Genomic DNA, 19,547 nt, shown 5'->3' with positions numbered 1-19,547 from the left:
TGACACTGTAGATTTCAGCTTTGTCCCCCGGCCCCCTGGAGTTTGCCTTTCTTATATTTAATTAGTTGTTCCATTAAGTGGAAAAAAAGTATTCCCAATATAGTCTTTTCCATGAAGGGTATACAAAGTGCAATCTAAAAAGGCTTTGACTGTGGATACGGGTTGATACAGATTTGCTTTCTCATAGGTGCTGCAAACAAAGCATGTCTATTCTATGAATGTGCCTCATTTCATTCACTCCCCTTCATTACATTTCAAATTAATTTCAGATCTGTAATACTAACTAAAGATGCTGGTAGTAATCAGGCTCTTGCAATAAATTCTGTCCTTTCCTGAATTATCAACCATAATAAGAGAGAAACGCATCCAGATTACGATATCTAGAATCATACAAACCAACGATAAAGAATAATCAGGAAGAACAAACAATAGCAGCAGTGCCCTCAAATTTCACAAATCCTATTGGCGATAATCTCCTGGTAACTGAATACTTTCACACAATATCAGACCGTACAGAACATAGGACAAAGAACCGAATGCAAACTGACTTTTAGGAACGATTTTGGGAATATATTTTGTTTTCTAACATTCACCCTTTCCAATAAATGACCGATACTGGGATCAACTCTCTGCACATATAATTAAGATGAGTTTGGAGGTATATAAAGTTATGTGTGGCTATCAGGAAGACGGCAACTAGAAGTGTTATTAACCCTTCAATGCAAACATTCCAGTTACAAATTGGCAAAGTTTTACTTTGAAGGGTTAAAACACCAAAACCACTGCACCCAGACCACTTCACAGAGATGGTCCTTCAAGCTTTTAAAAATTATATATTTCTATTTTCCGGTGCCTTCATCCATCTCCCACAAAACATACAGCAGATGCACAGATGTAAATGTTAGAAGTGGGGGGGGGGGAGGGATGTTAAATATATTTACACACACACCAAAAACTGTTTGGGGTTACATGCAATCTCTGAGATAGCTTATTGTTTTATATTTTTACTGTTTTTCAGAATGCGTTAAATGTGTATGACAAAGTATAAACTATAAAAGTCACCAAAAATTAAAATGTAAGAGGTCTGTAAATGTTAGGCAGATTCTATTGCATAATCCTACTTATTAAATTAAGGCTGTTTATCTTTGAATTTCAAAGCACAACAGAACAATTATATTAAGTAATACAGTGTCATTTCTGAATGTAGGTGTACTTTAGCACACAATCACCCAAATATAGTTGACCATTATTGTATTGGCAGTTAATGTGTTTAATTATTAAACTCAAATCCCGTGTTGATTAATGTAATAGAGCATATAACTATACCTGGAGAAAACAATTATCAGATGGAAGTGCAAAGATGTAGTAAAAAAAAAAAAAAAATACATTATTGTAACAATGAAAAAAAGATGCACAGAAAATACAAGCTGAAATGTGTTTTAATAGTTTAAAGAAAAGTACAGAACAAACAGATACTTAAGATAAAGCAGGAGCAAGTTCAATAGTGTTTATCCTCAGGACAGTCTGCGGCGTCACACTCCCTGCAAAAAGAAAAGATCATTGTCAGCATCCAGACTAGTTGTAGGGCTTTGAGACGGACTATCAATAATATTGGCAATAGTACGACCATATTAATATATATATATTATGTTAGATTACTGGTTTTCAATTTTAACTTGAAGCTGTCACAATATGTGTGATCATCATTGACCCAAGAGACACGGCTAGGAGAAAGACATGTCTGTGTATTCAACTGTTCCACGGCATGGTTTTATTTACGTAAAAAGGGACACACGTCACCTCACAGCAAGCAAACACTTTTAAACAAATACACAAACCGAAATAAACCAAGACAAACTTTGAAAAGAATGTAATAAATGTTTATATATTTACTATAAACTTGTTCAGAGTGCATTTAGGGGACTTTATTCAGCCTTCCCCCACCCTCACAGACCAGTCCACTACGGACATAAACAGGGCATTATTGTGAAGCAGCAGGAGAGATAAACCAACATTTGCTCTGCATGGTCACATTGATCAGAAGACTCATTTTCTTCTCCCCAACTGCACATGTGTAAATCTGCCAGGCATGTCCAATGCACTTACTTTTGTGGAAAGCATAATAAAGAGGAAGCAGGTAAATATGATGAAAAAGCTCATTCAAATCTAACAGTTGTCTCAGAGTGATGCAGGTCCCTTTAATGTTCTCTTATCTACCTGCGTACTAACAGCTGTCTAATTATCTAGAATAAATGTATTGTGAAATTTGAATGGATTTTCTTATCAAATAAAATACAATTTGTGAATTTACACACATTTTATGGAATGTGATATTTTGATGAATTTGGTACGGATATACCATGTGGATTTGATTAATGGAACACTTAAAGTGATACTCAGAAACCCTAAAGTAGCCCAGCTTGGTGAAGTGCTTTATAAGTGAAGAGTTTGTTTTCTTTTTTCACTTTACAAAATGTATAGATTTTAGTAGACATTGGCACTTTTATAAATTAACCTGGTTACACCACCCTGACTTTCAATCAGACAACAGGTCATGTTACTTCCTGGTTTGATCACCTTGGTGGAGCTAAATTAAAGAGGCAGCAATTGCCCAGGGCACCTGCCTTGCAAAGACTTCTCATTGAGCTGCATTGGGAAGTCTGTGATTGGACAGCCACAGAAAGTCTGGGCGGGGCTAGAAGGGGAGGAATTTCTAAAGGAGCAGACAAAAGACTTGGAACTTTTACAAGTTGTTATTCCCTCTAAGAGATGTCCTCCCTCTTAGAGTACATACGCAGCTCAGTCACTGACAGCACTAGCCTATGAGCTGAACTGCAGTCAAGAGAACACCCAGGCAGATGGGTAAGTATTTGTCTGTGTGTTCCTGTCCTTATTTACCTCTCAGCATGGGACTTCAAAATGCTGAGTGTGACCAGGCTATAGAAGCGCTGTTTAGCAGAGGTAGGGATTTATAAGTACTGAACACAAGCTAAAATGGCAGTTACAAACATAGGGCAACCTCCCCGCAGTCCTTTAAAACATACATTTCTTCCTTTGATATCCATGTCTTCTCCAAAACTTCATGATTATCTTTGGCTGTGATTCCGTTTTCTCTATTACTGTAGCTTCAACGCTCACCAAGTCTTTCCTGCAATAATTAGAACAATGCATATGAAGGTTAAAATAAACGTGAGTAGCTAACATAGCAGCCTAGTTGGGGTATGTTTTTGGCCATTATCAATTAGACACCCTTTTCATAAAATGTTCCTTTCACATGTGATAATTATTTGGAGAATGGAAGGATGAGATTAGTCTTAATACTCTTTATTCTATATCAGGGGTGGTATATCAGTAAGACTCCTAACTGATGTACAACTACAACTCATATGTTTTACCAAATTCAAGGCTTTCAAAGCATGACGGGAACTGCAGCTCTGTAACATTAGTAATGTTATGTAATGTGTATAGCACACCAATTCTATACACAGAGTTCTTCTCTTTATAAAATTTGATTACTATTGAAAACTTTCCTTTTCCTCCTATTCTACAATCCCCTGAGGCCAAATGTAGGAATCTTGTTACATTTATCACAGCAAAAAAATAAAAATCACACAAACACAATGGGGGAATTGTCACTTCTCTCTTACAATATACAAGAAGGTTTAAAAAAATGACATCACAATCAGGTTCAGAGAAGGCAAAGCCAGGACAAATATTGGAAATTAGGAGGAGAAATAGGAACAATGTGATCCAGATGCTTTGCCTATACTGACTGCCACGTACAAATAAAATATTATAGGAGCCACTGACAGAGAGCTAAGGAGGAAGCGTTCATTTGCTGGACAATAAGGTGTGGAATTCCATAGTTTTATTTTTACACCTCACAAATATAGATTTGTTAAATAAGAAATAACACAATATATGAACAATGAGAAATATAACCATGAGAGCATGCTGTATTGTTTACCATGCCAGGAGTGCCGCTGTGCATCCCACAGCAAGAGGTCGGACCATTTTAGCATATTTTGATAACTTACCTGGTTTCAACGGGTGCCAGCACTGAACATGGTCCTCTCCAGCAAGAGAATTTGGATGCCTCCATCAAGTAAAGTACAGCCAATGCATGACCATGCTCATTGGCTGAGAGCACTCAGCGCCTGCATGGTCCTGCTTTTGTCCTACACCAGTGGCTGTGGGAGGCCGGCACGAACCAGTCAAATTATCAAACTGTGTTAAAATGGTTTAACATCTTACTCACTCACTCTAGTCCAATATTATGGCAAAGAGTGCGACATGATCACCAGAAGAATAATCACATCAACTACTGCACATGTGCTGTAGTTGCTGGGAAGGAGAGCAGGACAGCGGTCTGCATGAAGGTTCTCCTGCTACCATAATTCTTCAGCACAGATGCTATTCTTTTGGCCGCACTTTTTTACAGAAAGTTAAATGACAGGTGATTAAAAGTTTTTTTTGTTTTTGTTTTTTATGAAAAACATTTGCTAGAAGTTATGAAAGCATGACAACACAGTACAAAACATTAAATTGCCTGCTCTGACTTAAGTTATGTGTACCAAGACAGGTATACTAAAAGAACCATTTTCAAGTAGATTAACCCCTTAAGGACCAAACTTCTGGAATAAAAGGGAATAATGACATGTCACACATGTCATGTGTCCTTAAGGGGTTAAGGAGAGAACGCACTCATTCAGGGATATACATGCCTCTTTGTGACATGTTTCATAAACCTGGCTGCTAGCCATTTCAGTGCATTTCCCAGAATAATTCCCAATTATAAGGCCTTTTAAGAGTTCACAATAGGGGTGCTTCTGAATTTGTTTGCATTCTTAAAATTAAGCAGCAGAAAAGTCTAATTATTTCAACGTGTGCGGAGAGGAATTTCCTTACCCAAGCAGAGGTTTTCCAATGAGTGTAAAATCCTCGCTGCCAACAAGCAGTACCTTTAAAAAAAAAAAAAAAAAAAAAGTTGTTTTATTTATAGACTTAGATGGAAAGAAAAAAAAGATGGAAACAAAAAACAAATCTGTTCTGTTGTACATAAGCCAAAATAGAGTTTAACCATTTAACAGCCAAAAGGCCAGACAGCAAAGTAATCTGTTATAGACTCCTTTCTGAAAAGGCTAATAATCAGTATTCCATGTTATTGCGGTTTGGCCATGGAACTTTATTATGTTAAGTATAACTTTGTAACATTGTACAAATCAGCAGAAAAACAGCTTGACCGTAGAGAAGTAACTATACAACATGTACAGAAAGGTCTCAAAAACAAAGGGTGCAAGTATGATGTGACAAGTTAATACAAGACCGTTTATTTTCTGCCACTATATAAACTCAGGGATGAGCTGAATTAAACTGGTGATAACTGCTCCTCAGGAGTGTAACTCCCACTAATCCCAGATATAATACATATACACAGGGCTCATAATTAACACTTGCCAACTAGCCATTGGTGTTTACAATTCAGATATAATAAGTGGACAATTCGTCCATGTCACTGTGCCATAGACCTCACTCCCCACAAGAATCCTCAGGGCTGTTTGAGACAGGAGCCATACCGCTGATACCTACAGACAAAAGTTGGGTTAAACGTTTTAGCCCTGTTCCTTTCTTCCTCGTCACCTGTCAACTTGCATTTCTCAAAAGGGATTGGGCTGGAGAATTAATTTTAACAGGGTGAGGGGGACACTTTCCCTTCACACTTGCTCTGAAAAACGTACCAGTAGCAGGAGGTTATTGTAACACCAGACAAAGTCAAGAATGGAAAATTGCTCTCCCAAGCTTCCAGATAAGCAGCTATATATAACTACGTTCCGTGTACTCGGACATTCTACTAAGCAGAGATATTTTCACAGGAATTAACAATAGAAACTTATCTGTAAAAGATGTCTAGCTGTTCTGCTTGGTATAGCATGGGATGATTGAAATCATTGTTTACCTATCTGGCATCTTGAAAGTTAATCCAATAAGGAGCACGTGAATCATCTTAAATATAAATTCTACTGCTTAGCCCATCACAACACAAACAATCTACACATTTTGAATCTGTTCTAGAAGAAGAAAGTAATTGCCTGAATGTTATAACCCTGCCAGTGACTGTCATCTGATGCTGGACATCCTCACACTTTGCATGAGGACATCCAGCATGATTGAAATCCCGAGAGGAAAGCATTGCAGCAATGAAGTAAGGAGAAGTCGGAGGGGGCAAAGCACCTAGGGAGATCAGCGCTGGAATCGGGTAAGTACAATGAGGGTTTATTAACTCTTACAGTGCGGTGGGAATACAACAACTTTGTATTCCTAGCACTATAGTATCACTATAACGTTTCAATGAAGAATGTGCCTCATATTATTCATGGTGTGTTTTCACTTATGGTTTATTCTGCCCCCCACTCCTCCTATTTTAGAACACACTGAATAAGCGGTCTAGAAAGAAGTAAACAGACATATAAGTCAGGACCATCTTTAACTTAGGGCAAATGGGGTATCTGTGCTCCCATAATCTGCAGGAGGTCCACAGAAGCTGACCCTGTGCCCTCTATAAAACCACATGTTTATGTCATTACAGTGGCTTCAAAATTAGACGCCTCTGTGGCTAATGAGCCCCATGTGCTGTAACAGTATAGTGCGAATTTCCCAAGGTGCTATATTAGCAAGGGCCTGTTATTTTTTTCTTGTGTTTGAGTGGTGATGCCCAAAGGGGGCGCCATGCACCAGCTGAATCAATAGGTGGAAGGTTCTCAGTGCAGTATTATTATGCTCACTACGTACAGAGCTATTTCAGTTTCTGAGAAGCTGCCTACCATTTCAGTTGCTGGGCTATAGCAGCAAATGATAAATTATTTACACTTCTGTTGCTTGTTTTCTTTTCTCTACTATGGAATGGGGTGTTGTCAGAAAGAATAGCCCTTAGCCGGCAGCCCCCCAGTGTATTTTATTTTGTTTAAAACCGCTGACCTGCTTAAAGTGCATGAATACATATACCTAACAGCAGTGCTAATCACTGTGTGCAATAGCTCCATAGACACTGAGCGGCACACACATAGACATCAGAAGAAAGACACATTAAAAGGGACACTATAGCTCTTTCATCCCAGCAAAGTGGTTATAGTCCCTGGAGGCCCCTGGTGTTGTCCTTCCATTCAGTGTTAAACATTTTCAATCAGTTTAACAATAAAAGAGGGTCCCTGGCCACCTAGAGCCTGACAGCCACTGGAGGTTTGGCAAAGAGAACACTCACCTTAGACTATCAATTGACACCAGCAATCGTCAGTAGTCACTTTCAGCCAATCATCACCACCCGCTGCTGCTCATGTTAATGATTCCTCATTAGCCCAAGCAGCACAGAGGGAGAAGGCTGCTAAAGACTGTCATCTAGCCTTAAACCAATAAAAACTGTTTAATGGTGAATTAATAAATGGATGATGCCAGGGGACTCTAGACACTATAACCAGTCTGCTGCCCTAAAATATTGGAGGAAGAAGATAATGTAAACATGACTTGCTAAGAATCTCCAATTAGTAAAGAATCGGTTAAATGTCTACTTTGCCGTCCACTCGTTTTGTGGATGGTAGATGAAGTAGAACCAATCAGTTATTTGATTTCAAGGTTTCATTCAGGTAGGTAGTGAAATCCTCACCTTTTCTAACCGGATTCGGTCACCACATTGGGCTTCTACCGCGCAGTCTAGTGAAATCAGGTCCTCGTTGGTTACTTTCCATTGTCTGTTCGAAAAATATATCACCGCAAAAAGTCTACCACATTGTCCTGTGGCTATTAGATTGTTTATTTTCTTCAAAAGCTCTATTAGAAAGGAAATATATATACACACACACACACACATTTATATAAGCAGGTAAAATCCATTATTAATTTCCCAATTTGGTTGAAGGAAAACACTTCATTATAAAACAATTTAGCAGAGATACCTCCAAAGAAATCATGCTTGTAATTCTTTCTGCATGTTTTCTTTGGTAATATAGGAAATATTAGCTTGCACGAGTTGCAGATTTAGTATCAGCAGCTACTGCAAACCTTTCTTTCCCAATCAATAAGAAGCCTTGCGGACCAGCTGCACTTGTGACTGGCTACCTATTGAGAGTAACAGTACACATACTTGGCTGGCAGTGATAGGCTGAGGGCATCAGCTGATGTTCATAGATAATCACTAGCACACAAGTCAATAATTACTCTTTTGTATGACAGCCGAGCAGAGGAGAGGAGAGGAAGGTAGTGTGGAAGAGCCCCTGGGGACCCAACTGTGTAACACTTTTAAGGGACACTCCACTACCCAAGTATATATGTGAAAACATTAATTTTATAATGTATTTTTTTTTGTTCATTCAGGGTATATCTAAAACAGAATGCAAAAGCTGCAGTTTTCTTGGCTGCAGCCTTTGCAAGCCCTTCCCTTCTAACCCACCCAGACTTACTGTGGCTGTCCAATCGCAGACTTCCCAATGCAGCTCTATGAAAAGTACACGGAAGGCAGTTGCTCTGGGCAATTGCCGTTTCCTGAGTATATCTCCACTGAGATAACAAAACCAGGAAGTAAAATGAAAAAAAAAAAAGGACACATTCTTCACACATAAAGCATTTCAGCAAGGCAAGCTACAGTTCATTAGGGGTATGGAGTGTCCCAATAAGATAAGACATCACCCAGAGACTAAAGACTAAACCCCAAAGCAACATTACTGAGATGTAGTTGTTTTGTAAAGGGAAGTGTTCCTTCAAGCAAAAGTTACATGACATGGGGGGGGGAGCAATGCTTAATTTGGCATACTACACATGCTTCCTGGTTGCATTTTGTTTAAAACAGATAGTGAAAACATAGCCAGCTGTTTTGTTCATCCAACATGCACATTAAAGGGACACTGTAAGCACCCAGACCACTTTATTCCAATGAAGTGATCTGGGTGCAGTGATCTTGTCATTTTTAACCCTGCAATGTTTTGTAGAAACATCAATGCTTACATTGCAGGGTTAAACATACCACTAGTGCCCGTATTCCAGAGGAGTGTCCATTGCATGTAACACAGTAGTTCAAAGGAAAGCATTGATTCAGTGTTTTTCCATGAGAAGCATCAGATGAGCACGCAGGACCCCTCTATGAAGATTGGATGGACTGGACCATCGCTGGAGGAGGCCATGACTCCTCAATGATGTTGCGGGAGGTGGAGAGCCAAGCAGTGTCGAGGGAGTCTGGGCGCTAGAAAAAGGTTAGTAAAACCATTATTTTATTTTTATTACAAATGGGGGGAGCAGTACTCCTCTAATCAGGGACAGGGGAAGTTATCTCACCTGACAGGTTCTTATGTTAATATAAATCCCCCATAAATGCAGTAAATACATCATAAATCACAGAGATACATGATGAATTCAATGTAGACATTTTAGATATCAATGAACCTCTGATCCAGTGCCCACTGTATCACTTTCATGGATGTAATTATTCTGTAACACCTTCCTTCTCGGCTGCTCTCCTTGTCACTTGATTCTTCAGCACAGAGACTATGCTGAAAAAACTCACAGACAGGATGGAGAAAGACCCATTTTGAAGCATTTCTTTTCTTCCAACCTATACATTTGCACAATGTTGTGACGGACCGCCTGGCACCCCGACTGGGTGCCTCCGCCAATCGATGCTTCCTAGAGTATTTTAGAGCTTTCACAGAGTACTTCCAAGCACTTCACCAGACTACATAACCACTGGTATCCATGCAGCCAGCATCACAGCTTGGTTGGGGTCTCGCTGTCCTCCATCCAACCTGGATCCAAGACCGGGATCCAGCTTCCAGTGGGTAGACCTCTCCTACTCCAGAAAGTATAGCAGGATAGCTCTTACAAGAGCTAGTGATAATAATCCACGGAGGTATAGTGATTATAGGAATCCCCAGAGTGAATATAGCTGTTCCCTCCAAGCATGACACGAGGCTCTATGTTGAGGGTGAAGGAGAACTGTTTAATGGCAGCCACAACTGGCCTTAAATGCAAGTCCCCATGCAAGGGGTTTTCCATAACATATTCCAGGTGCATTCCCCACTCCAGGTCCAGAACACTCCCACACAAAACAGGATAATCCCTCCCCTGTACCTGTCAGATAATTGAGTCAGGAACTGTACTAAACTCAATTATCTCCAGGCACAGAAAACACATTTTACAATAACCCGAAAGTACCCCCAAAACACATGGAAACCCCTTACAAAAGTCATATCCCCTGATCGCCGCGATCTGAGGGACCAACATATCCAAAAAATCACCCAGATTGGTTCAGGGATTTCCAAGTCATATATTATCTCCCAGGCACAGGGGAGGGATTACCCTGTTTTGTGTGGAAGTGTCATGGGCCAGTGAGCCTGGATTAAACAGATCATCTTACCCCTTCATGAAGTCTAGGCTCAAGTTTGGGGGATTGGGAGCTATATTCACACTTATAATCACTACGGCGCTTGGGACTTGGGAGATTCTTCACGGATGTATTCAGCTGGAGTACTGGAATCCGTTACAAATGTATAGAGAGAATGTGTGCTCTTTAAAAAGAGCATACATTTTACCAAGCATGACAGGTACCCTTTGGTGTTGCGCAGGTTAAGCGATCCCTTTAAATTAACAGATTGCAGATTTGGTAACTCATGCCTTGTATTTGTAGCTGGTAGCTCCAGCAGGAGACTGTAAGACATTTCAAAACCAACCTTTGTGCTGTTCTGCTTCTTCGATGGGGTCTGGAAGCTTGGTTTCTGGCCAAGGGGGTTCAGATAAAGATGTCTTGGGAAGAGAACTGCAAGAAACAATTAAGCATATGTAGAGTCACATAAAAGGCCATATATAAATCAAATGCTTTGTACAATAGGGCCACATTGATGTACCCAAGTGTGTTGGTCAAGTAGAATTCATATTCACATTTTAACCTTATTGAAACATGATTAATGCAATATACTGGTCCGAGATAACCAACTCTAAGTACTTTTTCAATGAACAAAGTATGAAGAAAAAAAACAAAGAAGAAAGAAAATCACATAGTAACACTCCATATTTACCGATGTTGCAGTGTCCGATTATGCAAACCCATGCATTGGAGAGAAGGTCTAGACAGGGCAACTGTAAAAAAGAAATACAAAATATTAATAATAATTTGATTTGTAATATATTCCCTAACCTATTTGCATTTTGGGACAGTTTAAGTACCCTTGATAGAAGTTTGATTTAGCTTGAATTTTAGAGTATTAAATGAGGTATGTTATTATTACTATATTTATATCGCACTAACATATTCCACAGAGCTTTATTATTATTATTATTATCATTACCATTTATATAACGCCAACAGATTCCGTAGCGCTTTACAATATTATGAGAGGGGGGATTTTACTATAAATAGGACAATTACAAATAAACATACAGGAACAATAGGTTGAAGAGGACCATGCTCAATCGAGCTTACATTCTTTACAGTTATAGATAGTGGTTATAGTGCCAGGGGTGCCCTGGCGTCCTTCCAGAGTAGTCTGTCGAATTGTTTTAGAATGATTTGACAACTTGCCGGAGTCCTGCTGGATGCCTGAACAATATCTGATCTCTCCAGCAGAATGAGGATTTTGTATTAGAACAAAATAAACTGATGCAGGAACTGAATCACTAAAATTGTCGACTGACTTCTCTCGGTATGTTGTCAAATCGTATCAAGACGGTTTGACATCTTACCGTGGGGCATGATGTGGGAGTGTGAGCGTAATTGCTCTTAAAAGCAGAACTACATATTCGGAACCTGAATGGACCGGCAGTCTGTGGGATCAGCTTAAAGCTCCCTTTGGAAGTAATAAGGAGTACTAGCATCCGCTGATACATTTTAGCCAATTTACTGTTTGGTAAGCACAAACTTTAGGAAGGGAACTTTTATAGTTTTTTGCATGTTTTAGGGTATTATCATTAATAATAAATAAAATGATAAATTGCCTGTTTCTTATATTAAGTAATAATAATGATAAATGATAATGGGGTAATACTTTCACATATATACATACTGATGATGTCAGAATAGCTTGAAGGAATACAGGGTGGTTACACAAAGTGAGAATCTGATGTGACATTTACATTTAAAGGAGCACTATATGGTCAGGAACACAAACATATTTCTGACCCTATAGTGTTTAAACCACCAGCTAGCCCTCTGTTGCCTCCCTAAAGATAGAAAATCTTACTTGTATTCAAGCCTGAACACCTGTCTGTCTCAGACCTGCAAGCTGACTGCTGACATCATCAGAAGTGTTGTTCTAAACCAATCACAATTCTTCCCCATAGGATTGGCTGAGACTGAAGGAGGCCGATCAGGGGCAGAGCCAACACAAGTCAAACACAGCCCTGGCCAATCAGCATCTTCACATAGAGATGAATTGAATCAATGAATCTCTATGAGGAAAGTTTAGTGTTTGCATGCAACGGGAGGAGACACTAAATGTCAGTCACACTGTGCAGCACCAGGAAGCAGTTCTAGCAGACATCTGATGAGGGGCCAGTGGAGGTATCACTAGGCTGTAATGTAAACACAAAATTTTCTCTGAAAAGACAGTGTTTACAGCAAAAATCCTGAAGGAAATTATTCAACTCACCAAAACAAATTCAATAAGCTGTAGTTGTTCTGGTGACTATAGTGTCCCTTTAAGGTCAGAGCAGCTACACTGAAAGCAGACTTAGAGAATGTTTATTGTTTGACTTTAAATGTGAAATTCCCTTTAAACTCACAGTTGGCAGTCAGTGTGTCCCTGTGACCCCCGCTGGCAGTCAGTGTGTCCCTGTGACCCCCGCTGGCAGTCAGTGTGTCCCTGTGACCCCCGCTGGCAGTCAGTGTGTCCCTGTGACCCCCGCTGGCAGTCAGTGTGTCCCTGTGACCCCCGCTGGCAGTCAGTGTGTCCCTGTGACCCCCGCTGGCAGTCAGTGTGTCCCTGTGACCCCCGCTGGCAGTCAGTGTGTCCCTGTGACCCCCGCTGGCAGTCAGTGTGTCCCTGTGACCCCCGCTGGCAGTCAGTGTGTCCCTGTGACCCCCGCTGGCAGTCAGTGTGTCCCTGTGACCCCCGCTGGCAGTCAGTGTGTCCCTGTGACCCCCGCTGGCAGTCAGTGTGTCCCTGTGACCCCCGCTGGCAGTCAGTGTGTCCCTGTGACCCCCGCTGGCAGTCAGTGTGTCCCTGTGACCCCCGCTGGCAGTCAGTGTGTCCCTGTGACCCCCGCTAGCAGTCAGTGTGTCCCTGTGACCCCGCTGGCAGTCAGTGTGTCCCTGTGACCCCGCTGGCAGTCAGTGTGACCCTCGCTGGCAGTCAGTGTGACCCTGTGACCCCCGCTGGCAGTCAGTGTGTCCCTGTGACCCCCGCTGGCAGTCAGTGTGTCCCTGTGACCCCCGCTGGCAGTCAGTGTGTCCCTGTGACCCCCGCTGGCAGTCAGTGTGTCTCTGTGACCCCGCTGGCAGTCAGTGTGTCCCTGTGACCCCTGCTGGCAGTCAGTGTGTCCCTGTGACCCCCGCTGGCAGTCAGTGTGTCCCTGTGACCCCGCTGGCAGTCAGTGTGTCCCTGTGACCCCCGCTGGCAGTCAGTGTGTCCCTGTGACCCCCGCTGGCAGTCAGTGTGTCCCTGTGACCCCCGCTGGCAGTCAGTGTGTCCCTGTGACCCCCGCTGGCAGTCAGTGTGTCCCTGTGACCCCCGCTGGCAGTCAGTGTGTCCCTGTGACCCCCGCTGGCAGTCAGTGTGTCCCTGTGACCCCCGCTGGCAGTCAGTGTGTCCCCGCTGGCAGTCAGTGTGTCCCTGTGACCCCCGCTGGCAGTCAGTGTGTCCCTGTGACCCCCGCTGGCAGTCAGTGTGTCCCTGTGACCCCTGCTGGCAGTCAGTGTGTCCCTGTGACCCCCGCTGGCAGTCAGTGTGTCCCTGTGACCCCCGCTGGCAGTCAGTGTGTCCCTGTGACCCCCGCTGGCAGTCAGTGTGTCCCTGTGACCCCCGCTGGCAGTCAGTGTGTCCCTGTGACCCCCGCTGGCAGTCAGTGTGTCCCTGTGACCCCCGCTGGCAGTCAGTGTGTCCCTGTGACCCCCGCTGGCAGTCAGTGTGTCCCTGTGACCCCCGCTGGCAGTCAGTGTGACCCTGTGACCCCCGCTGGCAGTCAGTGTGTCCCTGTGACCCCCGCTGGCAGTGTGTCCCTGTGACCCCCGCTGGCAGTCAGTGTGACCCTGTGACCCCCGCTGGCAGTCAGTGTGTCCCTGTGACCCCCGCTGGCAGTCAGTGTGTCCCTGTGACCCCCGCTGGCAGTCAGTGTGACCCTGTGACCCCCGCTGGCAGTCAGTGTGTCCCTGTGACCCCCGCTGGCAGTCAGTGTGTCCCTGTGACCCCCGCTGGCAGTCAGTGTGTCCCTGTGACCCCCGCTGGCAGTCAGTGTGTCCCTGTGACCCCCGCTGGCAGTCAGTGTGTCCCTGTGACCCCCGCTGGCAGTCAGTGTGTCCCTGTGACCCCCGCTGGCAGTCAGTGTGACCCCCGCTGGCAGTCAGTGTGTCCCTGTGACCCCCGCTGGCAGTCAGTGTGTCCCCGCTGGCAGTCAGTGTGTCCCTGTGACCCCCGCTGGCAGTCAGTGTGTCCCTGTGACCCCCGCTGGCAGTCAGTGTGTCCCTGTGACCCCCGCTGGCAGTCAGTGTGACCCCCGCTGGCAGTCAGTGTGTCCCTGTGACCCCCGCTGGCAGTCAGTGTGTCCCTGTGACCCCCGCTGGCAGTCAGTGTGTCCCTGTGACCCCCGCTGGCAGTCAGTGTGTCCCTGTGACCCCCGCTGGCAGTCAGTGTGTCCCTGTGACCCCGCTGGCAGTCAGTGTGTCCCTGTGACCCCCGCTGGCAGTGTGTCCCTGTGACCCCCGCTGGCAGTCAGTGTGACCCTGTGACCCCCGCTGGCAGTCAGTGTGTCCCTGTGACCCCCGCTGGCAGTCAGTGTGTCCCTGTGACCCCCGCTGGCAGTCAGTGTGTCCCTGTGACCCCCGCTGGCAGTCAGTGTGTCCCTGTGACCCCCGCTGGCAGTCAGTGTGTCCCTGTGACCCCCGCTGGCAGTCAGTGTGTCCCTGTGACCCCCGCTGGCAGTCAGTGTGTCCCTGTGACCCCCGCTGGCAGTCAGTGTGTCCCCGCTGGCAGTCAGTGTGTCCCTGTGACCCCCGCTGGCAGTCAGTGTGTCCCTGTGACCCCCGCTGGCAGTCAGTGTGTCCCTGTGACCCCTGCTGGCAGTCAGTGTGTCCCTGTGACCCCCGCTGGCAGTCAGTGTGTCCCTGTGACCCCCGCTGGCAGTCAGTGTGTCCCTGTGACCCCCGCTGGCAGTCAGTGTGTCCCTGTGACCCCCGCTGGCAGTCAGTGTGTCCCTGTGACCCCCGCTGGCAGTCAGTGTGTCCCTGTGACCCCCGCTGGCAGTCAGTGTGTCCCTGTGACCCCCGCTGGCAGTCAGTGTGTCCCTGTGACCCCCGCTGGCAGTCAGTGTGACCCTGTGACCCCCGCTGGCAGTCAGTGTGTCCCTGTGACCCCCGCTGGCAGTGTGTCCCTGTGACCCCCGCTGGCAGTCAGTGTGACCCTGTGACCCCCGCTGGCAGTCAGTGTGTCCCTGTGACCCCCGCTGGCAGTCAGTGTGTCCCTGTGACCCCCGCTGGCAGTCAGTGTGACCCTGTGACCCCCGCTGGCAGTCAGTGTGTCCCTGTGACCCCCGCTGGCAGTCAGTGTGTCCCTGTGACCCCCGCTGGCAGTCAGTGTGTCCCTGTGACCCCCGCTGGCAGTCAGTGTGTCCCTGTGACCCCCGCTGGCAGTCAGTGTGTCCCTGTGACCCCCGCTGGCAGTCAGTGTGTCCCTGTGACCCCCGCTGGCAGTCAGTGTGACCCCCGCTGGCAGTCAGTGTGTCCCTGTGACCCCCGCTGGCAGTCAGTGTGTCCCCGCTGGCAGTCAGTGTGTCCCTGTGACCCCCGCTGGCAGTCAGTGTGTCCCTGTGACCCCCGCTGGCAGTCAGTGTGTCCCTGTGACCCCCGCTGGCAGTCAGTGTGACCCCCGCTGGCAGTCAGTGTGTCCCTGTGACCCCCGCTGGCAGTCAGTGTGTCCCTGTGACCCCCGCTGGCAGTCAGTGTGTCCCTGTGACCCCCGCTGGCAGTCAGTGTGTCCCTGTGACCCCGCTGGCAGTCAGTGTGTCCCTGTGACCCCCGCTGGCAGTGTGTCCCTGTGACCCCCGCTGGCAGTCAGTGTGACCCTGTGACCCCCGCTGGCAGTCAGTGTGTCCCTGTGACCCCCGCTGGCAGTCAGTGTGTCCCTGTGACCCCCGCTGGCAGTCAGTGTGTCCCTGTGACCCCCGCTGGCAGTCAGTGTGTCCCTGTGACCCCCGCTGGCAGTCAGTGTGTCCCTGTGACCCCCGCTGGCAGTCAGTGTGTCCCTGTGACCCCCGCTGGCAGTCAGTGTGTCCCTGTGACCCCCGCTGGCAGTCAGTGTGTCCCTGTGACCCCCGCTGGCAGTCAGTGTGTCCCTGTGACCCCGCTGGCAGTCAGTGTGCCCCTGTGACCCCCGCTGGCAGTCAGTGTGTCCCTGTGACCCCCGCTGGCAGTCAGTGTGTCCCTGTGACCCCGCTGGCAGTCATTGTGTCCCTGTGACCCCGCTGGCAGTCAGTGTGTCCCTGTGACCCCGCTGGCAGTCAGTGTGTCCCTGTGACCCCCGCTGGCAGTCAGTGTGTCTCTGTGACCCCCGCTGGCAGTCAGTGTGTCTCTGTGACCCCCGCTGGCAGTCAGTGTGTCTCTGTGACCCCCGCTGGCAGTCAGTGTGTCTCTGTGACCCCCGCTGGCAGTCAGTGTGTCCCTGTGACCCCCGCTGGCAGTCAGTGTGTCCCTGTGACCCCCGCTGGCAGTCAGTGTGTCCCTGTGACCCCCGCTGGCAGTCAGTGTGTCCCTGTGACCCCCGCTGGTAGTCAGTGTGTCCCTGTGACCCCCGCTGGCAGTCAGTGTGTCCCTGTGACCCCCGCTGGCAGTCAGTGTGTCCCTGTGACCCCCGCTGGCAGTCAGTGTGTCCCTGTGACCCCGCTGGCAGTCAGTGTGTCCCTGTGACCCCCGCTGGCAGTCAGTGTGTCCCTGTGACCCCGCTGGCAGTCAGTGTGTCCCTGTGACCCCCGCTGGCAGTCAGTGTGTCCCTGTGACCCCCGCTGGCAGTCAGTGTGTCCCTGTGACCCCCGCTGGCAGTCAGTGTGTCCCTGTGACCCCCGCTGGCAGTCAGTGTGTCCCTGTGACCCCCGCTGGCAGTCAGTGTGTCCCTGTGACCCCCGCTGGCAGTCAGTGTGTCCCTGTGACCCCCGCTGGCAGTCAGTGTGTCCCTGTGACCCCCGCTGGCAGTCAGTGTGTCCCTGTGACCCCCGCTGGCAGTCAGTGTGTCCCTGTGACCCCCGCTGGCAGTCAGTGTGTCCCTGTGACCCCCGCTGGCAGTCAGTGTGTCCCTGTGACCCCGCTGGCAGTCAGTGTGTCCCTGTGACCCCGCTGGCAGTCAGTGTGTCCCTGTGACCCCCGCTGGCAGTCAGTGTGTCCCTGTGACCCCCGCTGGCAGTCAGTGTGTCCCTGTGACCCCCGCTGGCAGTCAGTGTGTCCCTGTGACCCCCGCTGGCAGTCAGTGTGTCCCTGTGACCCCTGCTGGCAGTCAGTGTGTCCCTGTGACCCCCGCTGGCAGTCAGTGTGTCCCTGTGACCCCCGCTGGCAGTCAGTGTGTCCCTGTGACCCCCGCTGGCAGTCAGTGTGTCCCTGTGACCCCCGCTGGCAGTCAGTGTGTCCCTGTGACCCCCGCTGGCAGTCAGTGTGTCCCTGTGACCCCCGCTGGCAGTCAGTGTGTCCCTGTGACCCCCGCTGGCAGTCAGTGTGTCCCTGTGACCCCCGCTGGCAGTCAGTGTGTCCCTGTGACCCCCGCTGGCAGTCAGTGTGACCCTGTGACCCCCGCTGGCAGTCAGTGTGACCCTGTGACCCCCGCTGGCAGTCAGTGTGTCCCTGTGACCCCCGCTGGCAGTCAGTGTGACCCTGTGACCCCCGCTGGCAGTCAGTGTGACCCTGTGACCCCCGCTGGCAGTCAGTGTGACCCTGTGACCCCCGCTGGCAGTCAGTGTGACCCTGTGACCCCCGCTGGCAGTCAGTGTGTCCCTGTGACCCCCGCTGGCAGTCAGTGTGTCCCTGTGACCCCCGCTGGCAGTCAGTGTGTCCCTGTGACCCCGCTGGCAGTCAGTGTGTCCCTGTGACCCCCGCTGGCAGTCAGTGTGACCCTGTGACCCCCGCTGGCAGTCAGTGTGTCCCTGTGACCCCCGCTGGCAGTCAGTGTGTCCCTGTGACCCCCGCTGGCAGTCAGTGTGTCCCTGTGACCCCCGCTGGCAGTCAGTGTGACCCTGTGACCCCCGCTGGCAGTCAGTGTGTCCCTGTGACCCCCGCTGGCAGTCAGTGTGTCCCTGTGACCCCCGCTGGCAGTCAGTGTGTCCCTGTGACCCCCGCTGGCAGTCAGTGTGTCCCTGTGACCCCCGCTGGCAGTCAGTGTGTCCCTGTGACCCCCGCTGGCAGTCAGTGTGTCCCTGTGACCCCCGCTGGCAGTCAGTGTGTCCCTGTGACCCCGCTGGCAGTCAGTGTGTCCCTGTGACCCCCGCTGGCAGTCAGTGTGACCCTGTGACCCCCGCTGGCAGTCAGTGTGTCCCTGTGACCCCCGCTGGCAGTCAGTGTGACCCTGTGACCCCCGCTGGCAGTCAGTGTGTCCCTGTGACCCCCGCTGGCAGTCAGTGTGTCTCTGTGACCCCCGCTGGCAGTCAGTGTGTCTCTGTGACCCCCGCTGGCAGTCAGTGTGTCCCTGTGACCCCCGCTGGCAGTCAGTGTGTCTCTGTGACCCCCGCTGGCAGTCAGTGTGTCCCTGTGACCCCCGCTGGCAGTCAGTGTGACCCTGTGACCCCCGCTGGCAGTCAGTGTGTCCCTGTGACCCCCGCTGGCAGTCAGTGTGTCCCTGTGACCCCCGCTGGCAGTCAGTGTGACCCTGTGACCCCGCTGGCAGTCAGTGTGTCCCTGTGACCCCCGCTGGCAGTCAGTGTGTCCCTGTGACCCCCGCTGGCAGTCAGTGTGTCCCTGTGACCCCCGCTGGCAGTCAGTGTGACCCTGTGACCCCCGCTGGCAGTCAGTGTGACCCTGTGACCCCCGCTGGCAGTCAGTGTGTCCCTGTGACCCCCGCTGGCAGTCAGTGTGTCCCTGTGACCCCCGCTGGCAGTCAGTGTGTCTCTGTGACCCCCGCTGGCAGTCAGTGTGACCCATTCTCAGGGTGTTATTCTCCCCCCAGGTCCCCCTTGGTTCTCCCCCGGGGTGTGTCCCTTACCGGCCCCCAGGGCTCTGCCTCCCCTCCCGGCCAGCCAGGTTCCCGCTATCCGAGCAGACGCAGCCAGAGACATGTTTCCACCCGAGCCCGGCACTGGCTCCCACCGCTCCCGTAGGATGTCACAGCGGTCCGCCGGCAGGTCGCTTCCCCCCGGAAACAAAGTGCCCGCGCTGCTGGTTCCACCCG

At 48.7% G+C, this 19,547-nt stretch overlaps 1 protein-coding gene across 1 annotated transcript; it reads right to left on the bottom strand.

Moving 5' to 3' along the window:
• Nucleotides 1–1,421: 1,421 nt before the first annotated feature.
• On the bottom strand, nt 1,422–19,506 carry MRPL21 (mitochondrial ribosomal protein L21). Its single transcript, XM_063437284.1, has 7 exons — nt 19,362–19,506; nt 11,055–11,115; nt 10,710–10,795; nt 7,658–7,821; nt 4,909–4,961; nt 3,045–3,148; nt 1,422–1,541 (listed from the first exon to the last, which is right to left on the bottom strand). Exons 1-7 carry the CDS (start codon nt 19,432–19,434, stop codon nt 1,477–1,479), a joined length of 606 nt encoding a protein of 201 aa, XP_063293354.1. The 5' UTR covers nt 19,435–19,506; the 3' UTR covers nt 1,422–1,476.
• Between the last annotated feature and the right edge of the window lie 41 nt (nt 19,507–19,547).

Source organism: Pelobates fuscus, chromosome 12 (genome assembly GCF_036172605.1).
Source record: "Pelobates fuscus isolate aPelFus1 chromosome 12, aPelFus1.pri, whole genome shotgun sequence".
In the NCBI taxonomy this organism is placed as follows: Eukaryota; Metazoa; Chordata; class Amphibia; order Anura; family Pelobatidae; genus Pelobates; species Pelobates fuscus.
The sequence above is the reverse complement of the archived record's forward strand: the minus strand, read 5'-3'. Positions and strand labels throughout refer to the sequence as shown.

Excerpts from the sequence above, each read along its gene's own strand:
- MRPL21 (XM_063437284.1), bottom strand. The coding sequence starts at position 19,434 with ATGTCTCTGGCTGCGTCTGCTCGGATAGCGGGAACCTGGCTGGCCGGG. Across the intron at positions 11,116-19,361 it reads AGGCAGAGCCCTGGGGGCCG|TTGCCCTGTCTAGACCTTCT; the intron begins GTAAGGGACACA and ends TCTTTTTTACAG. Across the intron at positions 1,542-3,044 it reads TGGATATCAAAGGAAGAAAT|GGAGTGTGACGCCGCAGACT; the intron begins GTATGTTTTAAA and ends TTCTTTTTGCAG.